The sequence below is a fragment of the Oreochromis niloticus genome, linkage group LG12 (genome assembly GCF_001858045.2).
Source record: "Oreochromis niloticus isolate F11D_XX linkage group LG12, O_niloticus_UMD_NMBU, whole genome shotgun sequence".
Classification (NCBI taxonomy): domain Eukaryota; kingdom Metazoa; phylum Chordata; class Actinopteri; order Cichliformes; family Cichlidae; genus Oreochromis; species Oreochromis niloticus.
Genome location: NC_031977.2, coordinates 34,374,032 through 34,393,175, shown reverse-complemented (window position 1 = coordinate 34,393,175; position 19,144 = coordinate 34,374,032). Strand labels below are relative to the sequence as shown.

The 19,144-nt window shown below is 44.1% G+C and overlaps 1 protein-coding gene and 1 long non-coding RNA gene across 4 annotated transcripts in view; one reads left to right on the top strand and one right to left on the bottom strand.

Annotated features, from left to right (window-relative positions):
- LOC112841790 (uncharacterized) overlaps window positions 1–19,144 on the bottom strand; it is a 43,791-nt gene that overhangs the window by 3,496 nt on the left and 21,151 nt on the right. The window contains exon 3 of one of the 2 annotated variants that reach the window (XR_003213155.1): window positions 5,592–7,072. The exons of the other annotated variant lie outside the window; for it this stretch is intronic. This is a non-coding gene — a long non-coding RNA (uncharacterized LOC112841790). Of the gene's footprint in view, window positions 1–5,591; window positions 7,073–19,144 lie in introns of those variants that run through there. 2 annotated transcript variants of the gene reach the window in all.
- rasgef1ba (RasGEF domain family, member 1Ba) overlaps window positions 1–19,144 on the top strand; it is a 112,121-nt gene that overhangs the window by 87,316 nt on the left and 5,661 nt on the right. For both annotated transcript variants that reach the window (XM_005451512.4, XM_003444539.5), the window contains 9 exons: window positions 4,186–4,368; window positions 4,469–4,591; window positions 4,716–4,853; window positions 9,970–10,185; window positions 10,679–10,753; window positions 11,609–11,704; window positions 12,223–12,325; window positions 14,476–14,555; window positions 15,867–15,962. In XM_005451512.4, the coding sequence (XP_005451569.1) occupies window positions 4,186–4,368; window positions 4,469–4,591; window positions 4,716–4,853; window positions 9,970–10,185; window positions 10,679–10,753; window positions 11,609–11,704; window positions 12,223–12,325; window positions 14,476–14,555; window positions 15,867–15,962 (1,110 nt within the window). The remainder of the gene's footprint in view (window positions 1–4,185; window positions 4,369–4,468; window positions 4,592–4,715; window positions 4,854–9,969; window positions 10,186–10,678; window positions 10,754–11,608; window positions 11,705–12,222; window positions 12,326–14,475; window positions 14,556–15,866; window positions 15,963–19,144) is intronic.

The window sequence follows — 19,144 nt, the reverse complement described above, 5'->3', positions numbered from 1 at the left end:
ATTAAAAGCATGGGTAGGGCAGGAAGGGCCCCCGTCGCTTCTTTGATAGCCTGTGTTTTGAGAGAGCAGACTGCATCATTCTCCCTCTGGGGAGCAGCCCCACCCGTGCGTTTTGGCAACAAAATTACCTGCAAGCCCGCGTCATCGTTGGGTCTGCAGCCTGAAGGTAATCTCACGTGAATGCTGGAGTTTTCCTTCTTATATGACATTTGCCTGGGGAGGTTTTTTAAATGCTGACCCTCTGTGCTTCCAAATGTCCCCACGTGGCAAAAGGAAGAGAGAAAAATTTCATTTTGTTAACTTTTCAGTGAGTTATGGCCTCAGGCACATTAACAATATATTATAAAAATCCTTAAGTTTCATTTTTGGTCACTTTTTCAGTTTGGAGAAATGTTTCAGGAGCAGCAGGTTATCACAAGGCAGGGCTGAGTCTGCGCTATAACCAGCCTGTCGTCTTAGACACTCTGTCATGTGATCATCTTTACTCTGATGTGTTTAAAAGGACAAAGATTGGCACAGCTCAAAGTTTGTGGGTGTGATCGTTCTCTCTCTTCAACCATCTTTTAACTGTTGAATGATTAGAAAAAACCAAGAGTGTGAATTTCCTTCAGTTTTTAAATCCACTTTAAGCCCAAACCAGACTTCTTTTACACATTGAGGCAGATGGCTTTGCACACAAACAACCAGTCAGGCTCTAATTAAAACCACCCATCCAACCTAAACAACCCCCAGCCCCTCTCGCGGAGGCGAATTGTGGCATTTTGCTTGTTTATCTTCAGCTGCCGTCCCGGCCGGTGGCCAGGATAAACCAACAGCAACGTGCTAAGAGTTTGTTTTTGTCAGAGCCTGAGGACTCGACATGTGGTCCCCCTCAGCCTGCTACCACCACTCCTGCTACTACTACTACTACCACTGCACGTGACACCTGGAAGAAATGTAAATCTCTCTGCCTCAGCTGTCAGAGCTTGCAAACATCTTATGCTTTTTTTAGGATTCTGGTGAAGGCGACAGCTGTTGCATGTGTGTGGGTGTGTGGGCGGGGTTATTATATTGCAGTTGATGGAAAGTGGCTCTAATCTAAGTAAAAAGGTAGTTGTAATGCTGTTAGAAAAGTGAAGTGAAGAGAAGTGTTGAAACAGAACAAACAAGATCTTCAGACTGGAAAAATCAGAAAAATGTTCCAAAATAAGATTTCAAACACTCTGACCTGTATTTGCTGCTAGGCATAAATCCTGCTCTGATATGAGACCGAGAGATTAAGGAAAAGGACTCGGTACAGCATCTGATCTCACGGTGTCCTCGATCCATTTTTTTTTTCTTTCTTTGTATAAGAGACCGCCTTTATCTTCAAAGAACCCCACCTGTCCCTGGCAGCATGAGATTAATCCAAATTGTGCTCAGAGACATCAGAGAGGACGAGTGATGTAAAAGTCCTGAAGCTCAGAACAACTTGTTGCAGTGTTATAGCTCACTATTAAACCCAGTCGTTGCACTGTCTTCTGAAAACAGGGCCTCTGTAAATTAATTCAAATCAAATCCCCAAACTCTGGTCGTCAGATACTGGCAGAGATATCGCCTCAATTTTTCCCCTGCACATTTGAATCTATAAAGTTAATCTGTAAAGAATTTGGATTGGTGGATTGGTGTGGGTGATGATTAATTCTTCATGGAAAATAAATACACTTTCATATGGCCCATGATGCTCCCTTGCAGTTGATGATTTATCTTTTTTCTGTGCAGCAGACGTCTCTAACCTCAGTGGTTAGGAGAGCACACTTGAGATCAGGGTGTTGGCTGTTCAGATCCCAGCTGGGAAAAGCGAAAGAGTCATGTTCTCAGCACTGGATCACCTGCTGCTGTTGATGTGCCCTTCAGCTTAACCCCAGTGGAGCATTCATGGCTGCTTTGCGGACACTCGGCATCTGCAACTTCTCTGAGCAACTGTAACTGTGCCCGTGCTGTATTGCTGCTAGAGAAAGAGCACTTTGGCTCAGCAGAAAACCTCAGTGGAGTATTTGAAGATCCCAGAACTGAGTGAGGATAGCCCTTTTTTCTCCCTCCATCACACTCGTGATGTCCCTCTCTTGTGGGGAAGCCACATGGTGCAGCAGATGCTCGGGCCGCTGTGCCCCGACTCCACACACGCACCATTCTCATGGAAATGGCCGTGGTTGTCTGGCTGAATAATGGCTGTAGTGGGTGTGTGCACACGTGCATTATGGAGGGGCGCGTGTGAAAGAGGCAGACTCGGCTTGGGTGGGAGCTTCGTGTGTGCTCATGAATAAATCGAATGTTTTGGTATCTGTGTCAGGGCAAACACGACTGTGTCTTGTGATTTTTTTCCCCTCTTTCTTTAATTCACCACTTGGTTTGATCAGCTGATGTTTTCCGTTTTTGTAAGACTGTCTGTAAATCAGGTTGCCACCACAGGACAACAAAACCTTAAACTCACTCGAACCGTTTGTGCCAGTGTGTGGGGCAGGTGCAATTTATACCTCCTGGCATCTCCTTCCCTGCCAGCGCTGCACTGCGTCAGCCTTGAAGGCTTCCTGGCTCGGCAGGCAGCCACGGGGCAGCATATTGTCAAGGCGGCAGGGGTGTGAAGGTATATGGAGGCGGGATTGCTGGACCTTGCACCAACTCCCCCTCCAACCCCACCTCGCCACCCACACACACAAGTGTGAAAAGACTCTTTGTGTTTCCTCAGCCGTAAGTCTGCCTGGCATGGGACGGAGCCAGGTTCAGAGGTCAGGAGGCTGGTAAACTGCAGAGGAACGTGTACGTGAGGGTTTTGTTCTCTTTGTGAAAGCTGACTTGAATTTTAAATGCGAGACTGAGAGGTTTTTAAAATCATCCTCAGTTCTTTAAAAGGGTATTTGACTGCTAGATCAACAAACCGAGACTTGTTGCTGTAGCAGTCGCAGGTAAGCTGCAGAATTTCTCACCTCTCCCTCTGACACGTCTGTACTGCTGCAGACCTGCATGCACCTGGAGAGTTTTCCATGGAGGAAGTCATGAGGTGTATTACTGAACTGTTATTCTGTAAGTGAACAGCAAATTACTATTGACAGCAGTGCTTAATGCAAGAAAAAGGACCAAAGTTTTGGAATGCAAAATGTCAAAATACATTAAAAAAGTAATGCAAAGTATGATACAGTCCAGTGTTTATGGGAATGAGTTGATATGAATCCAGTTTGGGATAGTTTTGTTTCTCCTTCAGCTATGAAAAGGCAGATTTGACACCTAACCTCTCACTGCCTTTGCTCCAGGGAACACGTGTGCCCCTCTCTGTATCATGTTCTGCCCTGCATAATGATCTATTCTGCCCTCTTCAACACACACACACACACACACACACACACACACACACACACACACACACAGAGTCTCCTTCTTGCTTTTAGTCACGCACATTCACATGGCAGGGTCGGAAGTTAGCAGACAATGCGATCATACAATGTGCTTTCAGGATTTAAAAAAAAGTCTCCGGATTCTCCGGTGCGGCCCAAACTCTCACAAGCTCTTACATGTTTTTAAGTGTGCTTTCAGTTTTATTTCTCTTCCAGCATAGATGCAGAGCTTCCTTTAATACCACCCGCTTAGGAGTTGCGTCAGAAAACCTTTTGAATTACTAATATTTTGTAATTATCTCATGAAAGCTTAAACCCTCGTTTGTTTTCAGTCGTTAACGCCGGCATTGGATGTTGCTGCTTACTGGACTGGAGGTGATGCACATTATCTGCATAGTAATGTTGTGCTCATAAAGGCCTAATCCTGTGAGGGTTAAGAGTTCAGCTTCCTGTAAAGCTTAGCGGGGTCAAAACTGAACAAACTGTCTGCCAGCTGTGTGTTCCTGTTATCTTGTGATCCAAATGACTCATAAGACTCCATCATCCTCGTGTCCAACCCTAATTTTGTTTTTCAGCTCTTTTTTTTTCCTTTTTCTCTCAGTCGTCCATTTGTACATCCAAATAAACTCCAACCACAAACCAGAAACCTTAAAAAGTCCAGAGGAGGAAAAGGGTGTCGACTGTGTCCAAACCATTTCCCAAACAAACCTTTTGCTGTCTGCGTTTGCGTCTGGGAGCTATTTTGGATCCGTCTGGACCTGCATCAGCATTCGCGGTTAAATATCTAAAAAGCACCGTCTCACTCTTCCTGTGTTTGTCCTCTTTGTTTGCACAGGACACGATGCCTCAGACACCACCATTCACAGGGCAGCTGAACACTGGCAGCTACAACAAGAACCTGTACCAGACCAAGGAGGAAGGCTACCCCGGCCTTTATTATAATGATAACAACCTGGTGTCCGGGTCTCTGGAGGCCCTCATTCACCACTTGGTCCCAACTGTGGACTATTATCCAGATGTGAGTGTTGCACTGAGATGCTTTTAAATAATATATATATTTTAATTCAAGCTTTAAGAATCAAATCATAATTTACTAAATTTGTCTTTTGTCTCCACAGAGGACATACATCTTCACCTTCCTGCTCAGTTCTCGCCTCTTCATCCATCCTTATGAACTGATGTCCAAAGTGTGCCACCTGTGCACGGAGCAGCAGCGGCTTGGCGATCCCCAAGCTGATAAGGTTCAGTTTCAAACAATGACATTAAGAATCAGTGAAATATTGTGTTCTAACGGGACTCAAAAATCGCATTAAACTGGGATATTCTTTCACCCTTCCTAAGTACATATTTCACCTGCATTTTCAGATGAGAGTGAGGAAGATTGCTCCCAAAATCCTCCAGCTGCTGACAGAGTGGACAGAAACCTTCCCATATGACTTTAGGGATGAGAGGATGATGCGGAGCCTGAAAGAGCTGACCCACCGGCTTGCCAGCGGAGACGAGGTCAGTCCCTTTTGTCTTTCTTCATATTCCACTCACCACAACACGCAGCAAAAGGGTTTTTCTAGATTATTCAAGTAGCAAATGACCTGCTGATTAGATAATATGTTTAGTTTTAGGTGTTATCACCAATTGTGCAGTGCTGTTTGGTAGACTGCACATGCAGTAAAGCTACAGGCGCAGGCAGATTTTTTGCAGATAGCAGCGGAGGGAGGTGGAATGGGGTTTTTCTCTGGCACAAAGCACTTTTGAGCCCGGATCGGTTGAGAGAAAAGCCCCATTGTTTATGGCCTAGGTGGGTTTTTTGTCATCCCTGCAGTGCTCCTTCTTAGGCAGCATTTGGATTGTTCCTCTGCAGCAGAGCTGAATGTCACCGGCTCAGTGCGCCTTTAGCCTCGCTGCACCGTGTTTTTAGTAGGCGTGAACAGTTTTTTGTCCCGTACCCTCTGTTATCTTTGGGGTACGTGCTGACCCTCCGACTTTACACATTTAGATATAGAAACGTTGTTTTGACAAGCAGTGACTCATGCTATGTATGTTATGAAAGGAAGTGCTAGCATAAGCTAAAGTACTAGCAGGAGGCAAAATGGAAATTTAGAGGTGAAAGCCCCCCACGTAAACCATGACAGGTTAATGTCTCTCAAATATGAGCGCTTGCACTTGGCAAGACGGCACTTTCTCAAGCTGCAGAGCTATGCTAATGTAGATCATTTTTCCTGTGGGACAGTTTGTTTTATGCAGGGATCCACTGAAAGATGGTTCCCCCATGATGATTATTAAAAAAGAAGATCCCATGATGATTCGTCTTTGTCTGCTAGAATCAAGTTTACTGGGCTTCATAACACGTGTTCCTGTCCTTCCATGTCCCCGTCTCATGTTCCCAGTTAAATTTTCTTTGGTCTGAACAATTAATTATAGTAGTCCTCATCAGGCTGGGTTCTTTCAGTGCACGTGCTGATTGTTTGAGTCATTCCTTTTGCTCGGGAAAGTGGCACACACAAACTAAGTGTGTGTATTTTTGGATGTTTTAGTTGTTGCAGCAGCAGCTTGTCAGGACCAGATAGTGATGAAGAAGATAAACACCCCCACCCTCCCCCGCCCCCTCTTTAGCACTCAAGACAAGAAAAACACGCACCTCCACTTTTTTAATCAGGCTCCACATGACTCATTGATGGTGCGAGGACAAGTATTGATCCTGACTTAATCTAGAAATCAATTCAACCTCACATGACACTTGGACACATTTACAGCTTTCCAGATCCCCCACCCACCCCCATGGAAACTTACCTAGGGTCGACAGCAGAACAAGCACTCATAGACACACACGCTGTGTTTTGACGGTCGTGCAAACATCTTTTGATTTCACACTAGCTTGGCTGCAGCTGGCGTTAACACCAAACCTCTGTGGACATTTTTGATAGTTGAAATTGATTCTGGCTTCGAGGGAAACGGACATTAAGTGAAGATTCCCAGGAACTTTTACCTGAGATAATACCATGCTTGGTACATTTAACCAAAAACAAAAAAAAAGAGAGAGAGAGAGAGAGCTACTATTTGCTGCTAGTCAGTTAAGACCAAAATTAAACATTATCTTTACTGGCAAATAGATTTGAACTAGATAAAGAGAAACCATTGGCACCCTGTGGGTGAATTACGCAATAATGCACACTTTACTTTCAATTTCTTTTCCAAACGAGTCTATTTTAAGTCTGTTTTTAAATAATCTTTCCAGGAGTTCCCCTGCGTATCCAGTACCTGCCTCTGTGTCCTTAGACCTTGCGGGAAATGTAGTTTATGAGATGTTATCAAGACGATCGAAAAAACTTGTTGACTTAATAATTTCGTTGAGAAAGATGGGTTGGGTTTACAATACAGCATGTTTTGTACTGACAAAGCAATAGTATCCGAATATCATGAAGATAAACTGAAATGTCATGCAAGCATGTGCACTCATGGTGTGCAAAGCCTGACCAACAACAGTCCTCTGACTGAATCGTTCTCAGGGAAGCGTTGATGCCCCGGGCGCACACGTTGCCACAAATAAATGTTGGGGGAAAGGAGTAGAGTTGAACAGTTGTTTATTCATGTGTCCATAGATACTCGCCCGTGGTGAGAAAGGATGACACCTTATTCTTGGTAGTGTGAACACCGCAGGACATTTCCAGGAAATCCAGCTGTTTAAATTGTGGGAAGTGCTTCTCGGGATGGGGCTTTGAATAGATCTGATTTGGAGAAAGAGTGAAACAAAACAAAACATGAATGCTGCAAATCAGATTCGAAAATCAAAACATAAATGCTTTAGCATAAGCACATCTGAAGTTTAGAGTTGGATGCTGGTTCTTTAGCGAGTCAACCACAGCGCTCTGGGAATAGATGTCCCGAACATCTGCTCAGACTTATGTCCAGACCACACTCTGAACATTCCCGGACCTTGATCTCTGTAGTAAGACTGTCATTATGGACGTGGTTGGATATATAGGGAAGCTGCAGCTGAGGAAAAAAACTGGCGCTGTGATCTTGATCTGAACTCGCTTACTGGTGCTCAGTTCTTGACCTGAAAATGTGCAGTTTTATTTTGCATGCTAAGTTTTTATGGTAATTTTGATAGATTTTTAGTAGCTCTCGCATCATTTAGACACACGAGGTGCCTGATATACCTGGAGAAAAACTGAATATTCAGATGGAGGCAGGTGTGCTTTGCACCATTGTAAAGTTGGTACTGCAAGAATCTTTGCATAAGAAGCTTAAACAGACAATGGGACCGATATCTTCATTGGCCACAATCATCGCATAGTGAAAATCTGATATTGCAACAGCCGTATTGATTATTGCATGGTATCATATTGTGAGTCACTCTCACCTCTGAACTGTGCATTGTATCAAAGATAACAAAGGAACTCAAAGGGAACAATGTTGGAGTATCAGTTTCTCCTGAATGGGGAGAATCAGTTTTCATCTATGTGCAACATTAACAAACAAATAAGACACCAGGCACCTGGAAATAATGCAAGCACACCTTTAAAAACTGGTTTTATAAAAGACTAAATTCAAGTTCTAACATTAAAGACATGAAACGTCTCACTTGTGTTAAACTCGATTCACTCGTACACGGATTATGCCAGCTTCACAGATTAATGCTGAACGCCAGGGAGGTCTCGTTTAGTTGGCTGAGAGCTAATTCTGCCGCATCGTGACTTGGCTCCATGCGCATGTTTGTAGTTTAAAACAATCCGGCCCAGTACACCTTTTACTCTCTGCTCATTAGCTCTGGTTGAATGAACGGCTAAAAACAGTCGAGCCTTTGCTTTGGGTCAGGTGGTGCTCCCCAGGAAATGACACCAGTCAGCCAAGAATAACAGGACCTCTAGTGATATGATGGCATAACCCAACCATGCGCTCAGAAGTGTCGACTTGCACTGAGCAGTCGTCTGCCACCTCAGGACCGCTGCCAGTGTTGATGGCGAAGGGAATCGCATGCCACCGCTAGGCTCACTCGGTCGTAACGCCAAAAGTTGGGGTGAGCAAATGTGACTCCCTCTGCTTAGAAATGTGACGCATGCCGTTGTCTCCAAGATCCGAGACTATATTTACCCGACCCTGGCCTGTCCTCTGTTTGTGGTGGGGACAGAAGCTACGGCAGATGGTTCACTTTGAAGTGGATTTTCACTGGTGGCATGTCTCGCTGTTATCCAACTGTGCAGGAGCGCGGTCAAGCATTAGCAGAGTTAATACAGTGTTTATCAGCCGGGTTTATTGCAGTGTCTGAGCGAGGGTTGAGTGTAAGGGTGCAACTAATGAATCTTAATAGTTACTTTGCAACAAATTCTTTTTTTCCTGTTCAGACAAATCTTTTTTTTTAAGTTTGGAACTAATTAATGTCTTCAAACTGTAAGCAGCAATCTAAAAATAATTGGCAAGTATCAAAAAATTAGATTTTGGCATTTTTCACTGTTTGTTTGTTGAGAATCTACAGCACAGTTTTTGATTCGCATGCTGTCGTGATCTTGTTAGAGGCTTTTCTTTGTTTTTTTCTGTGCTTCCGATGAAAATATACGTTTTTTTTTCCTCTGTGTTTGCGGTTCTGGTGCACTCCTACATAAAACCTGATTTTTTTCTGTCTGCAGTTTCATTTTTCATTCTGGCAATCACCCCTTGCCAAAAACTGCAGTGTCCACAGAGCCACAGCTGATTGGCTGACACATGAATGTGTCTCTTCATGTGTCATTGCACCTATCACAGCCACATCACCCACAGACAGATGCATTAGTTGCGCCCTGGGAAGTGAATTTCAGAAAAAGGTCCCGCCTTGACTGTTTCCAGCAGAGCGATGAAAGCCCGCTCATTTTTATCCCGAATGTCTGAGTGCAGCACAGACTCGTCATACTTGATTGCTGTTTAGACATCCAGCCCTCCACATCCATTATAAGGCTTGGGTGTTCTTTCCCACCCCTGTTGAACTTGGTCTTGTTGTAGATCCCAGATTCTGGAGGCTGAATTGGCAGAAAGTTCAGAGAGGAGAGATGTGGCCGTGAAGGGGTGCTTGGGATCATTCAGCCTTCTCAACATACACAAAATCAAATACACATGTTCTCTTTCCCTCGACCGGCCGTCTTATACAACTTCTATGCTAAAGTGGAGCAGAGAGGAAACTGTTATCTAATCATGGCCTGTTTGAGTCACAGGAAAGTTTCAAAATAAGATGACCTCTCAGCCAGTAAGCCAAGAGTCCCCTGCCCTATTCCCCTTGAGCTGAGGAGAATTATTAATAAACCTGGCAGGAAGAGTTTTGTGTAACATTGTGAGTGATATTTTAGTGAATGAAAAAAGGCTCATTTTTCTGCAATTTACACTTTGATGGCTGTTCTGTGGCTCTGGACTGTGAACTTGCATCTTTCATCACCCACACCACCCTGGAACGCAGAACAAGCAAAGTTAAAGCACAAAGTTAAGAGTTGGGTGTTCTTTAATAATCCAAAGAGAATTGACCATGTGAAAACAACCTTCATATTGATACCCAGTACTCTTTCTGAAGATGCTAGTAAAGCTAAAGTTCCTGACAGATGGCATATTAACCTAAAACTGAGTTCCAGCTAACAGATTTCCTTCTTTCTCCTCTCAGATTTACAGGAAGGCCGTCAGCCAGATGAGCCAGGGCCTCATCAGGAGGTTGACAGTGCTCAGCCAGTATGAGGAGGCGCTGGGCAAAATCAACGCCACTGCGGCTGAGCGGCTCACGGTTCTAAAAGCGAAGCCCCAGGCAGCCATACAGAGAGACCTGCTGTCTATCTGCAATGACCCCTTTACTGTCGCCCAGCAGCTCACACACATAGAGCTGGTAAGAGAAGCAGTTCTTAAAATCTGTTTAAATGTCATTTATTTTGGAGTAAGCTCTAAATGTAACCTTCCAAGGAGCAGTCTGAAATCGCGCCACTGAGACACACACAGAACTCAAAGAGAAGCAGGCCAAATCGATATCAGAGAGGGCGACGCGTGTCAGAGCAGGACCAGATCTCTGTGATGGACTGATAAATCAGTGTAGTGACCGAGGTCCTCCTGTATCTGACCTCCCGCAGGATTGATTTAAAACAGTGCTGCTTAACCACAGTCATTACATATCAGCTAAATCAATGTGAAAAACAGGGTTTAATCAGGGTTTTTATAAAGGTTCTAAAAAGGAGATAAAATGTAGGCTTTAATGATGTAAGATAATCCCAAACTAACTTTGAACAAGTAGGGAAAACCATCTGGTGACTAAACCTTTTACGGTCCTGGTGTGATGCAAAGTGGTCGTGGATTCTCAGAGATTTTTTTTTTTTTTACCTTTTCAGGAAAGACTGAGTTACATCGGACCTGAAGAATTCGTCCAGGCTTTCGTCCAGAAAGACCCTCTGGATAATGATAAGGTAATGTCTGCATGCTTCAGAATACGTCAGCAGATAAGAAAACACATACAGTAGTTATGCAATGTTTTTTTCTGGCTGAAATCTGGTGTGTAGACTTGATTTGTCTCCGATGGCCTAGTTTCTCTTCCAGAAGGATGTTAAGTTTACACAGCGCAGTAACTGCCTGCCGCATGGGTCAAAGTGAGGGCAGGTTATTTGCAGACTTTAGCAGCAGACCACATATCCGCTCCCCTCACACACTCAATCACACCTCACCGACAATTTCCTCAAATCATCCCAGTGTCTGGATTAGATGGGCATGCATGCACCCCATCTCCTAGCAACCACTACTGCCAAGGGTTTGCATTGGTAAGGTGTGTGTGTGTGTGTGTGTGTGTGTGTGTGTGCTTTGGGGCGGTGTGGTCTCTTTTCTGGCGTTTGGCTGCTAGGCAACGGGCCCGTTTTTTTGGAAGCCAGGGTGATGGGGGTTAAGGCTGCCTTTGTTCCTTTAGGCTAGCTTGCCTCGTACCCCCAACGAGCCACTTGAAAACACGGGGATAACTCAGCCTGTCTGCATAAAAAGCGACGTGTCCAGTGGCGGGAACTCGGCATGGGCGCGAGTGGCGTAAGGCTAGAGGAATGTGTGGAATTATATCAAGAGGAATCCACACAAAGAACCAGCATGCATAATGTGAATAACATTGACCACTATTGTGCTTATAGATGAAAAGCAGGGGGAAGCTGAGTATTATTGGCTGCACAGGTCCACTCATTTATTTTTATTTTTTTAATTTGTTGAATCGTTTGGCATAGACTGGTTTTGCTTTTAACTTCAGCTCTAACTGAAGGTGGGTTTTCTTTGTTTTTTTTCTGCAGAATTGCTTCAGTGATCACAAAAAGGCCAGCAACCTGGAGGCTTATGTCGACTGGTTCAACAGACTCAGTTATCTGGTGGCTACAGAGATCTGCATGGTAGGTAACAAACAGCAAGCCAAGCAATAAAATTCCCTGCTAATGAAGGCGGATTGTTGATGGTACTCAACCACTGCTATCTTCATTAGGTTAATTTTTCAGATAATTGTTTAGCGAATGAAGTACCCAAAGAAATGTTCACAGCTCAGTTTACACTAGATTATTTTGTACTACGTGGCCAAACCATAGGCTGTATATAAAGGATGGACGTAGCTTTCGTGTCCCAAAAGTTCAGCTGAAAGAGGAAGTTCCCTAAAACAAGGTTAAACAAGGCTGCAGTGTCTGGGACAGGCTAAATAAACACTTCTCATGCTTGTCAAATAAAATAAAGAAAGAAACAAAAACTCCAAACTGTGATCTCCAAATGTACAAGCAAACTTTATTACTTTGTACATAGCACTTTACCAGCCATCGTCCCTGAGAATGATTACAACCTTTTCAGGGAACAGGTAAATGTGTTTGTTGGAAATAAAGCTGAGGCCTAATGCAGTTTTTAATGTTCTCCATTTTGTTAACAGCCGGGGAAAAAGAAGCACCGAGCCCGAGTCATCGAGTTCTTCATCGACGTGGCACGGGAATGCTTCAACATCGGCAACTTTAACTCCCTCATGGCCATCATATGTGAGTTTGAGTTCTCTTTTTTTCTCTGTGCGATAAAGTGTTTTATAGTTTTGTTTCATTGCTGCAGAAAACCTGAAGCGATTGTTCCCACAAGATGATGCTCTGCACTTTCCTCATTCAGACTTGCACTCTGCACTTGCTTCCTCCTGTGTAGGCCTCTGCACAGAGCATGTTGTCTTGTGGGCATCATCATAAATTTGATTAGTGCTATAAATTGCAGTTTGTTTGTTTTGTTCATGCTGCGGTGGAGTCGCCCCGTGGCAGTAACCTCTCCTGACATTGTCTCAGTTCATTTCCACCTTACGTAATTTTCTTCAGTTTAATATTATGAGTGAAACTTGGCAGCAGATGGAGCGGAGTTCATGCAGATAATTGTCTTGATGGAATTTGTTCTTTGGTCACTCAGACAGTTTTTCCCGTGGCTTTCTGCTCCGTCTGCTTGTACTTACAGAATCAAACGCACTCTTATATAGTCACTGCAAAGTCTGCACATTATAAAATACATTTATGAACCCATTGTCCCCACTTCCAGTGTCTGCGCTTTTGAATAGGTCCAAAAGGTATAAAATTGCAGGACAGAGAGTATGAATTATCAAGCCAACAGTTGCTGAACTCGAGGCGTATCACTGATGGGGTTTCCATTCTTCACTCTGTACAATGGCTGAACTATAAGCATATTGTATCCTGGTCTTTTGAGGTTACTTTCAGTAGAGAAATTGATATTTCCGCCTTTTCTATGTAATTTCTCTCCACTTTCTGCCCACTGTGGAGCATACCCCGGTTGTACTAAACAGCTGCAGGTGTTAACGTGTCTCTAAAAAGAAGATTAGTTTCGCTAAAAGTAACCAGGTTGATTCAAGATCAGAAATGAGAAACACACCGAGGCCTAGGAGGTTAGAAGACTCTCTGAGTCTCGGAGGATTTAGAGGAGAGCGTGTCATTGGTCATTGGCGCAGGCCTGAGGGCGGGTGGAGAGTCTTTGCATCCACTACAAACACGGAGCGGACTCGGGGCTGGAAGAGGGCATAAACCGGGCAGATGGTCAGCACTGACCAGAGAGTGTGAGCACACAGGGGAGGAGGGAGGGAGAGAGGGAGAAAGGGAGGAGAGGATATTGGAGTGCCAGCTGTCCTCTGTCCTCCCCTGAGACGGCGAGGGAGAGAGCCACAGGCAAATCCTTCTGCACCAGCCTCGTCTCCAGGGACACTGTATTTGTGATGCTTTTAAAGGGTTATTACCCCCCAAAAACATCATTTACCATCAGCTGTGTCTCAGTGAGCAAATACATTTATTTTTTCAGGTTTTGAAATATCCAGATTTGGTTTTCCTTCCTGTCTAAACTGGATCAGATAGAAAAAGAAGGGCATTATTATCTAAACTACTGCATGGCTAGGAATCGGCCTTGGAGTTAAGTGACCATTTAATTCATTATAAAAACAACAAAAACCCCCAACTGTCAGTGTGTCTTCTTGTCATTGGCGACATTGTGGCTGCGCTGAAAAGAAGAAGACATTAACGGTATAATAATCATCTCGTATGGAGGGCGTATGTGTCCCAGAGGGACCACTACAGCTAACACCTGTCCTTCTTCACACTGGTCTCTTTGTGAGTGGATGGAGCTGTTTCCCAGGCAGCACACGTTCTGACACACGGTGTCACATGCCTCCGTGGTTCGACCTGCATTCGCTTCGGCCCCTCGCTGCTGTGTAAAAGGCAAACTGTCTGCTGGGAACCAAAGTGAGTTCAGGGAGAACACGAGGCTTCGCGGTTTCGAGTTTTATATTTCTGTCTGTGAACCGGAGTTCTTTAGAGTACCCCAGGGCTGTTTTTGTGTTGGTGTTCTGCTCTGTTGGTGACCCTTCACTGCCTGAACCTGCACCGGGCACACACAGAGGATTACCATATGGGAAGCAGAGTGCTGGGAGGGGAAACGAGGCGTGTGTTAACTCTATTGTTCCTGCTGCCCTGCTGCATCAGAAGAAACAACGTAAAGAAAGAGAAGGGGAGGCAGAGGGGGGGAGGAAGGGTGGAGGGGGATGTGCGTCTGTCTGGCTGAATGAGGAAAATGCCATGTGTTAATGCGATCGTGTTTGCACGGACGTGTGATCTCTCTCTCATGGCCTTTGTTTTCGTGCGTGTTTGTGTTGCAGCTGGGATGAACATGAGTCCGGTGTCACGGCTGAAGAAGACCTGGAGCAAAGTCAAAACAGCCAAGTTTGATATTCTAGAGGTGAGTTTGTATAAAAGAGATTTACTTTGACCAGCGCTCAGGAAATGAGTGTTTTATATTCTCACTTTTAATAATTCAACTCTTAAGTTTTTCCCACACGTAGTGGCAGTGTTGTGGTAAACACTTATGACTAATCTAGTTGTGGGTTTGCGGGGGAGCTACTGCTGTCAGTGATTTATTGGGTAAGAGAGAAAATCAGGGTCATGCTGAAAGCCTTTGCAAGCGTGGATCTGAGTGGGAGAATAAAGAGTTTGCTGTCCATGACTAAGATCGCTCATGAATCCAGAAAAAACAGAGACTCTGATTGGAAAGGCTTCAGAACTGAGCTAGTTGAAGCCTTTCTCTTAAACCAAAGCACATGATAGCCTTCTCCAAGTTTAGTATGATTATATGTTAAAGCAACAGACTTTTTGTGGAACATCTGAGTCTGAAGGTTCAGTTTTTTAAAGTCAGAACATGCAAAGTGCAGAAAAGAACAAAAATGAATACCTCTGATTGTTCTTGGTACATTCTGGAAGAAAAATAAGGGGAAATTTGATGAGTCTGTGGGGATGAAGACAGGTGGAAATAAATGGAGTCCAGCAGCCGGGAGGACCAGATGTTAAGGTGTAACTGGGTGTGCAAATCACACAACCCTGCCTTCCTCCCCGAGGTGTGTGAGAAAACCCAGCATACCGCAAGAACACGTTCAGTGAGCCCAACGGGCCATCAGTCGGCCCTTTTGAAATAGGAGATCTGACGAGTGAGGCTGGGACGCTCTGCGAGACCTGAAAGGGTTTCAAAGACTCGACTTCTTTAGGTTTTCTTCACGTCTCACTGGAGATCATCCACGTCTTTCCTCTTCTGCTGTCTCTTGTTCCTTTTGTCAGTCGCACCCTTCTTGATGCTTTCCTTTTATCTTTATCTTTTGTCCCTCTGAGGATTTTTTTGTAGGTGAATCCCAAACTTTGTGTTTGAGTTAATTTGCTGCTTAGTTTGTTCAAAGTCACACACTCAACGGCATCGTCTGTTTCTCCATCTTGTTTTTCTTTCCCCCCATGTGACTACATCTTATGTCACAATTTTTGAAACTTGAGGATATTTGGTCATCATGGTGAAAATTAAAACTAATAATGAAACCACATTTTATATCATTTTCACTGAAGCTTCAGAGTTCCCTTCAGCTACTTTCACTTTCTTGTGAACTAGTATTATGCAGGCACAGAGTTAGCAAAGCCAAAACATATGTAATCGCCGGCTTTTTGGGCCGTCAGATCCACTCATATTTCAGAGGTCTGTGCTCACACTGACTCTGTATTTGTCTCTCTGCAGCACCAGATGGATCCTTCCAGCAATTTCTATAACTACAGAACAGCACTGAGAGGAGCCACGCAGAGATCAATCACCGCCAACAGCAGCAGAGAGAAGGTGAGGCCTTGATGTTCCCGCATTTGATGGTGTCGTGTTTACGGGAGATTGTTTTTTCTGAATATTTAAATGTAATCTTAACTTTCCAACTGGTTCACCTGTAGTTCAGCTCCCATCTGAAGGCCTTGTGGCGAGCAGAAAGAGTGCAAATTAAATATGGACGATGACATTTGAAGCGCAACATTTGTTGCATCGGATTCACAATTCTGGGAAAAGCTGCGATTCCAATTATTTATTTCTTTTTGCCAAAAAGATGACAGATATTTTCGTACTGAATAATAGACCTTTATTAAAAGATGGACGTAACCATGGTGATGTGACACATTGGATTGTGGACAAAGACATCTGCTAATTAGTGCTAAGTGACACCCTAATAAAAATAATAAAGAATATCGCTCACCAGAAGTGAATCACAAACTTCATGGACAGGCTGTGACCCACTGCACGTCTTTGCCATTGATCATTTAGTTAATATCAGGATGTAAATTTGTTTTTGTTTGTTTTTTTTATTTTGTTAAGTTGGACATTTTAAGACTGGGAGTCTATGAGGATTGGATTCAGCCTCAAGTGGCCAGTCAAGGAATTGCAGTTTTTGGAGTTTGCCGCTTGATACTGACACATCAAGCAGCCAGTGTTTATGCAGATCCCAAAAGCTTGAACAGCTGGACATGTGAACACCAGACTTTGGTTTACAATTCATGTAAACAGTCAGAGACACTTATAGTGAACGGTGGCTCGGTGTCTTACTATAAACCACTTGACAGCTGTCGTGACCTTTCAGTGGTGACATGTGTCACAGCGGGGACGTATTACGCTTGACTGCAGTTATGTAAAAAGTGGAGACCTTATCTCAGACTTTATTCTCATGCACTGTGACGTGGAAGGACGTGTTTGAGGCAGTGCAGAGAACCAAACCGGTGTATCTTGAAATCGTCTGCACAGTGTGTTCCCGTGATATTTACAGCATCAGCAGCCTCTGGGGAGGACTGCAGAGGGGTGGAGGTTACATAACAGTGTAGTGCAGAGGGGACGTAGAGGTCAAGTTATGAGGGTCAAAACATGAAGAGGGTCTGAGTTTCTTCCTCATCAAAAATGCTTTGGAATGAAACGAAAACATGGCCTCCTGCCAGATCACATAGCGTTCTCTGCTGCTTCGACCCACCCTGACCGAATGTGATCCGCCCTGAAGCTTGTGGGCTGCCAGACATTAGCGGTCAGCCTCTCGTCCCGTCATCATGTTTAAAAAAAGGTGTTTTTATTTAATGGAGACAAAGTGTACTGTCAATGTGTGTGCAGCTCCCTGAGGTTCGTGAGGGATGTCCCCCTTTTTTTGTAGCAAAGATATGCAAACAGTCCAGTACAAGAGGTCAGGGTCATGAAATGGAAAGTTCCCAAGAAGTCTGGTATGTTCCTGCTTGTGACCTCTCCTTTGAGGGGGGGGGGTGTTTATAGTCTCCGTCAGGCATCCACAGTACTTCAGTCTGATGACGTGTGTTTCGGCCTATTCTTGCTGTAGGTTTTGTTCTTTGCAGTGAGGACAGAAAAGATTTAACGATCCAACACTTGTTGCTATGTTGGCTCATTTGCTTGAAATAACATGTTAACACAATGCCAAACAGCTGATCTAAACCAGACTCGGTGGATCGTGTTTGGTTGTGTAGCAACTATTGTGAGATATTTTATAAGGAAGAATGTGGAGACAGCTCCAGTTTGGACAAAGTTGCATGGCATGCTGCTCTAAGACTTGTTTTAATCAGATGGAGACAGTAAATTAAAAAAATAAAGGGACATTTCACCCCAAAATAAAATTTTACATCGTTTTTCCTTCGCCTGCGGCGCTATTTGTTTTATGTAAGAACTACTATCTTCTACACACTTGAGCAGAACAAATATTGCCTGTAGCATTAACGGTGTGACCCTCAGCTCGGATGTAATGTTTACCTAGCTGCATGCTTCTCTTGGTTGGGGGATGTAAACGATACAAAGAGAACTGCTCGACCGAGTATCAAGTAGGTCAGATGTGGAGAGTTGGGAGGCCAGGGTAACACCTTAGGTTTAATGTTTAGGTTTAAAGTTTAATGTTTAACTTGATGTGGTGGTAAGGTCTGCAACAATGCTTAGGAAGGCGCCTGCTCGGGTCAGAGCGATGCAAATTCTGTCATTAGACGGTGAGCACAAAGAATTTACACTGCAGTGCATCTAACTACATGTGCACTCAGGTGGATATAACAGGAACGACTACTTGGCCGTCAGGTATCCAGCTCTCCGTCTACATGTCATCAACAGAGTATTATCAAGGCTTCAAAATAACATCTGCATGGATGTTAGAAACCCAAGGTTTCCCAGCAGCACACTGGATTGTTACAAGCTTACAAATGTTTTCTTAATTTGTCAGTGGTTTCATCATTGCTCGTATCGACATAGCTGTGGATTAATTGTTTGGACCAATTGGAATCCCCGTTTTAAAGCAACTGTATTTAGCTGATTCAAACATCTTTAGATGATAACAATCACTATTACAAAAATGTTACAGATTTCATTAACTTAGGGTAGATTTAATTTTGCCACAAAATCCAGCCTCCCTTCTGCTTCCAGGCCTTTAACACCTTCTCATGTCCAGCTGTGAAAACGACTTCCTTTCAGCTCTTACAGGCTTTTTACCTTAAACTCTGTGTGTGTGTGTGTGTGTGTGTGTGTGTGTGTGTGTGTGTGTGTGTGTGTGTGTGTGTGTGAGTGCGCGTGTGTGTGTGCGTGTGCGCAGTATGCATGACAACAGCCCTCAGATCACGCACACAAGCAGGCTCTTGTAAACATCCTGCCCCTGCAGACCCCTCGCTGTACTTGGTGTTCTGACTTTGTGACTTCACTGAGGCCTCGTTAAATGCAAGTCAGCTGCACCCAACTTTTGTCAAACGATGGTGTGGAGACATAATTTCATGCAAACTGGCGTGCAATCTGAGCCGGCCAAGAGCAGCTTTAGAAGAACACGAGGAACAAAAAGCACATGAACAAGATTCGCTGGTTTGGCTCGAAAAATAATTTTGTGGGAAGAACTAAAAACAAAGGGTGTGGGCGGCTTGTACAAGTACAACGTCTGACACAGTGACTTTGTATGAATAATAGAAAGTGCAACACAAATGTAGGTTTGAAGAAGAGCACAGTGTGCTTTTCCTTCAGTTGCT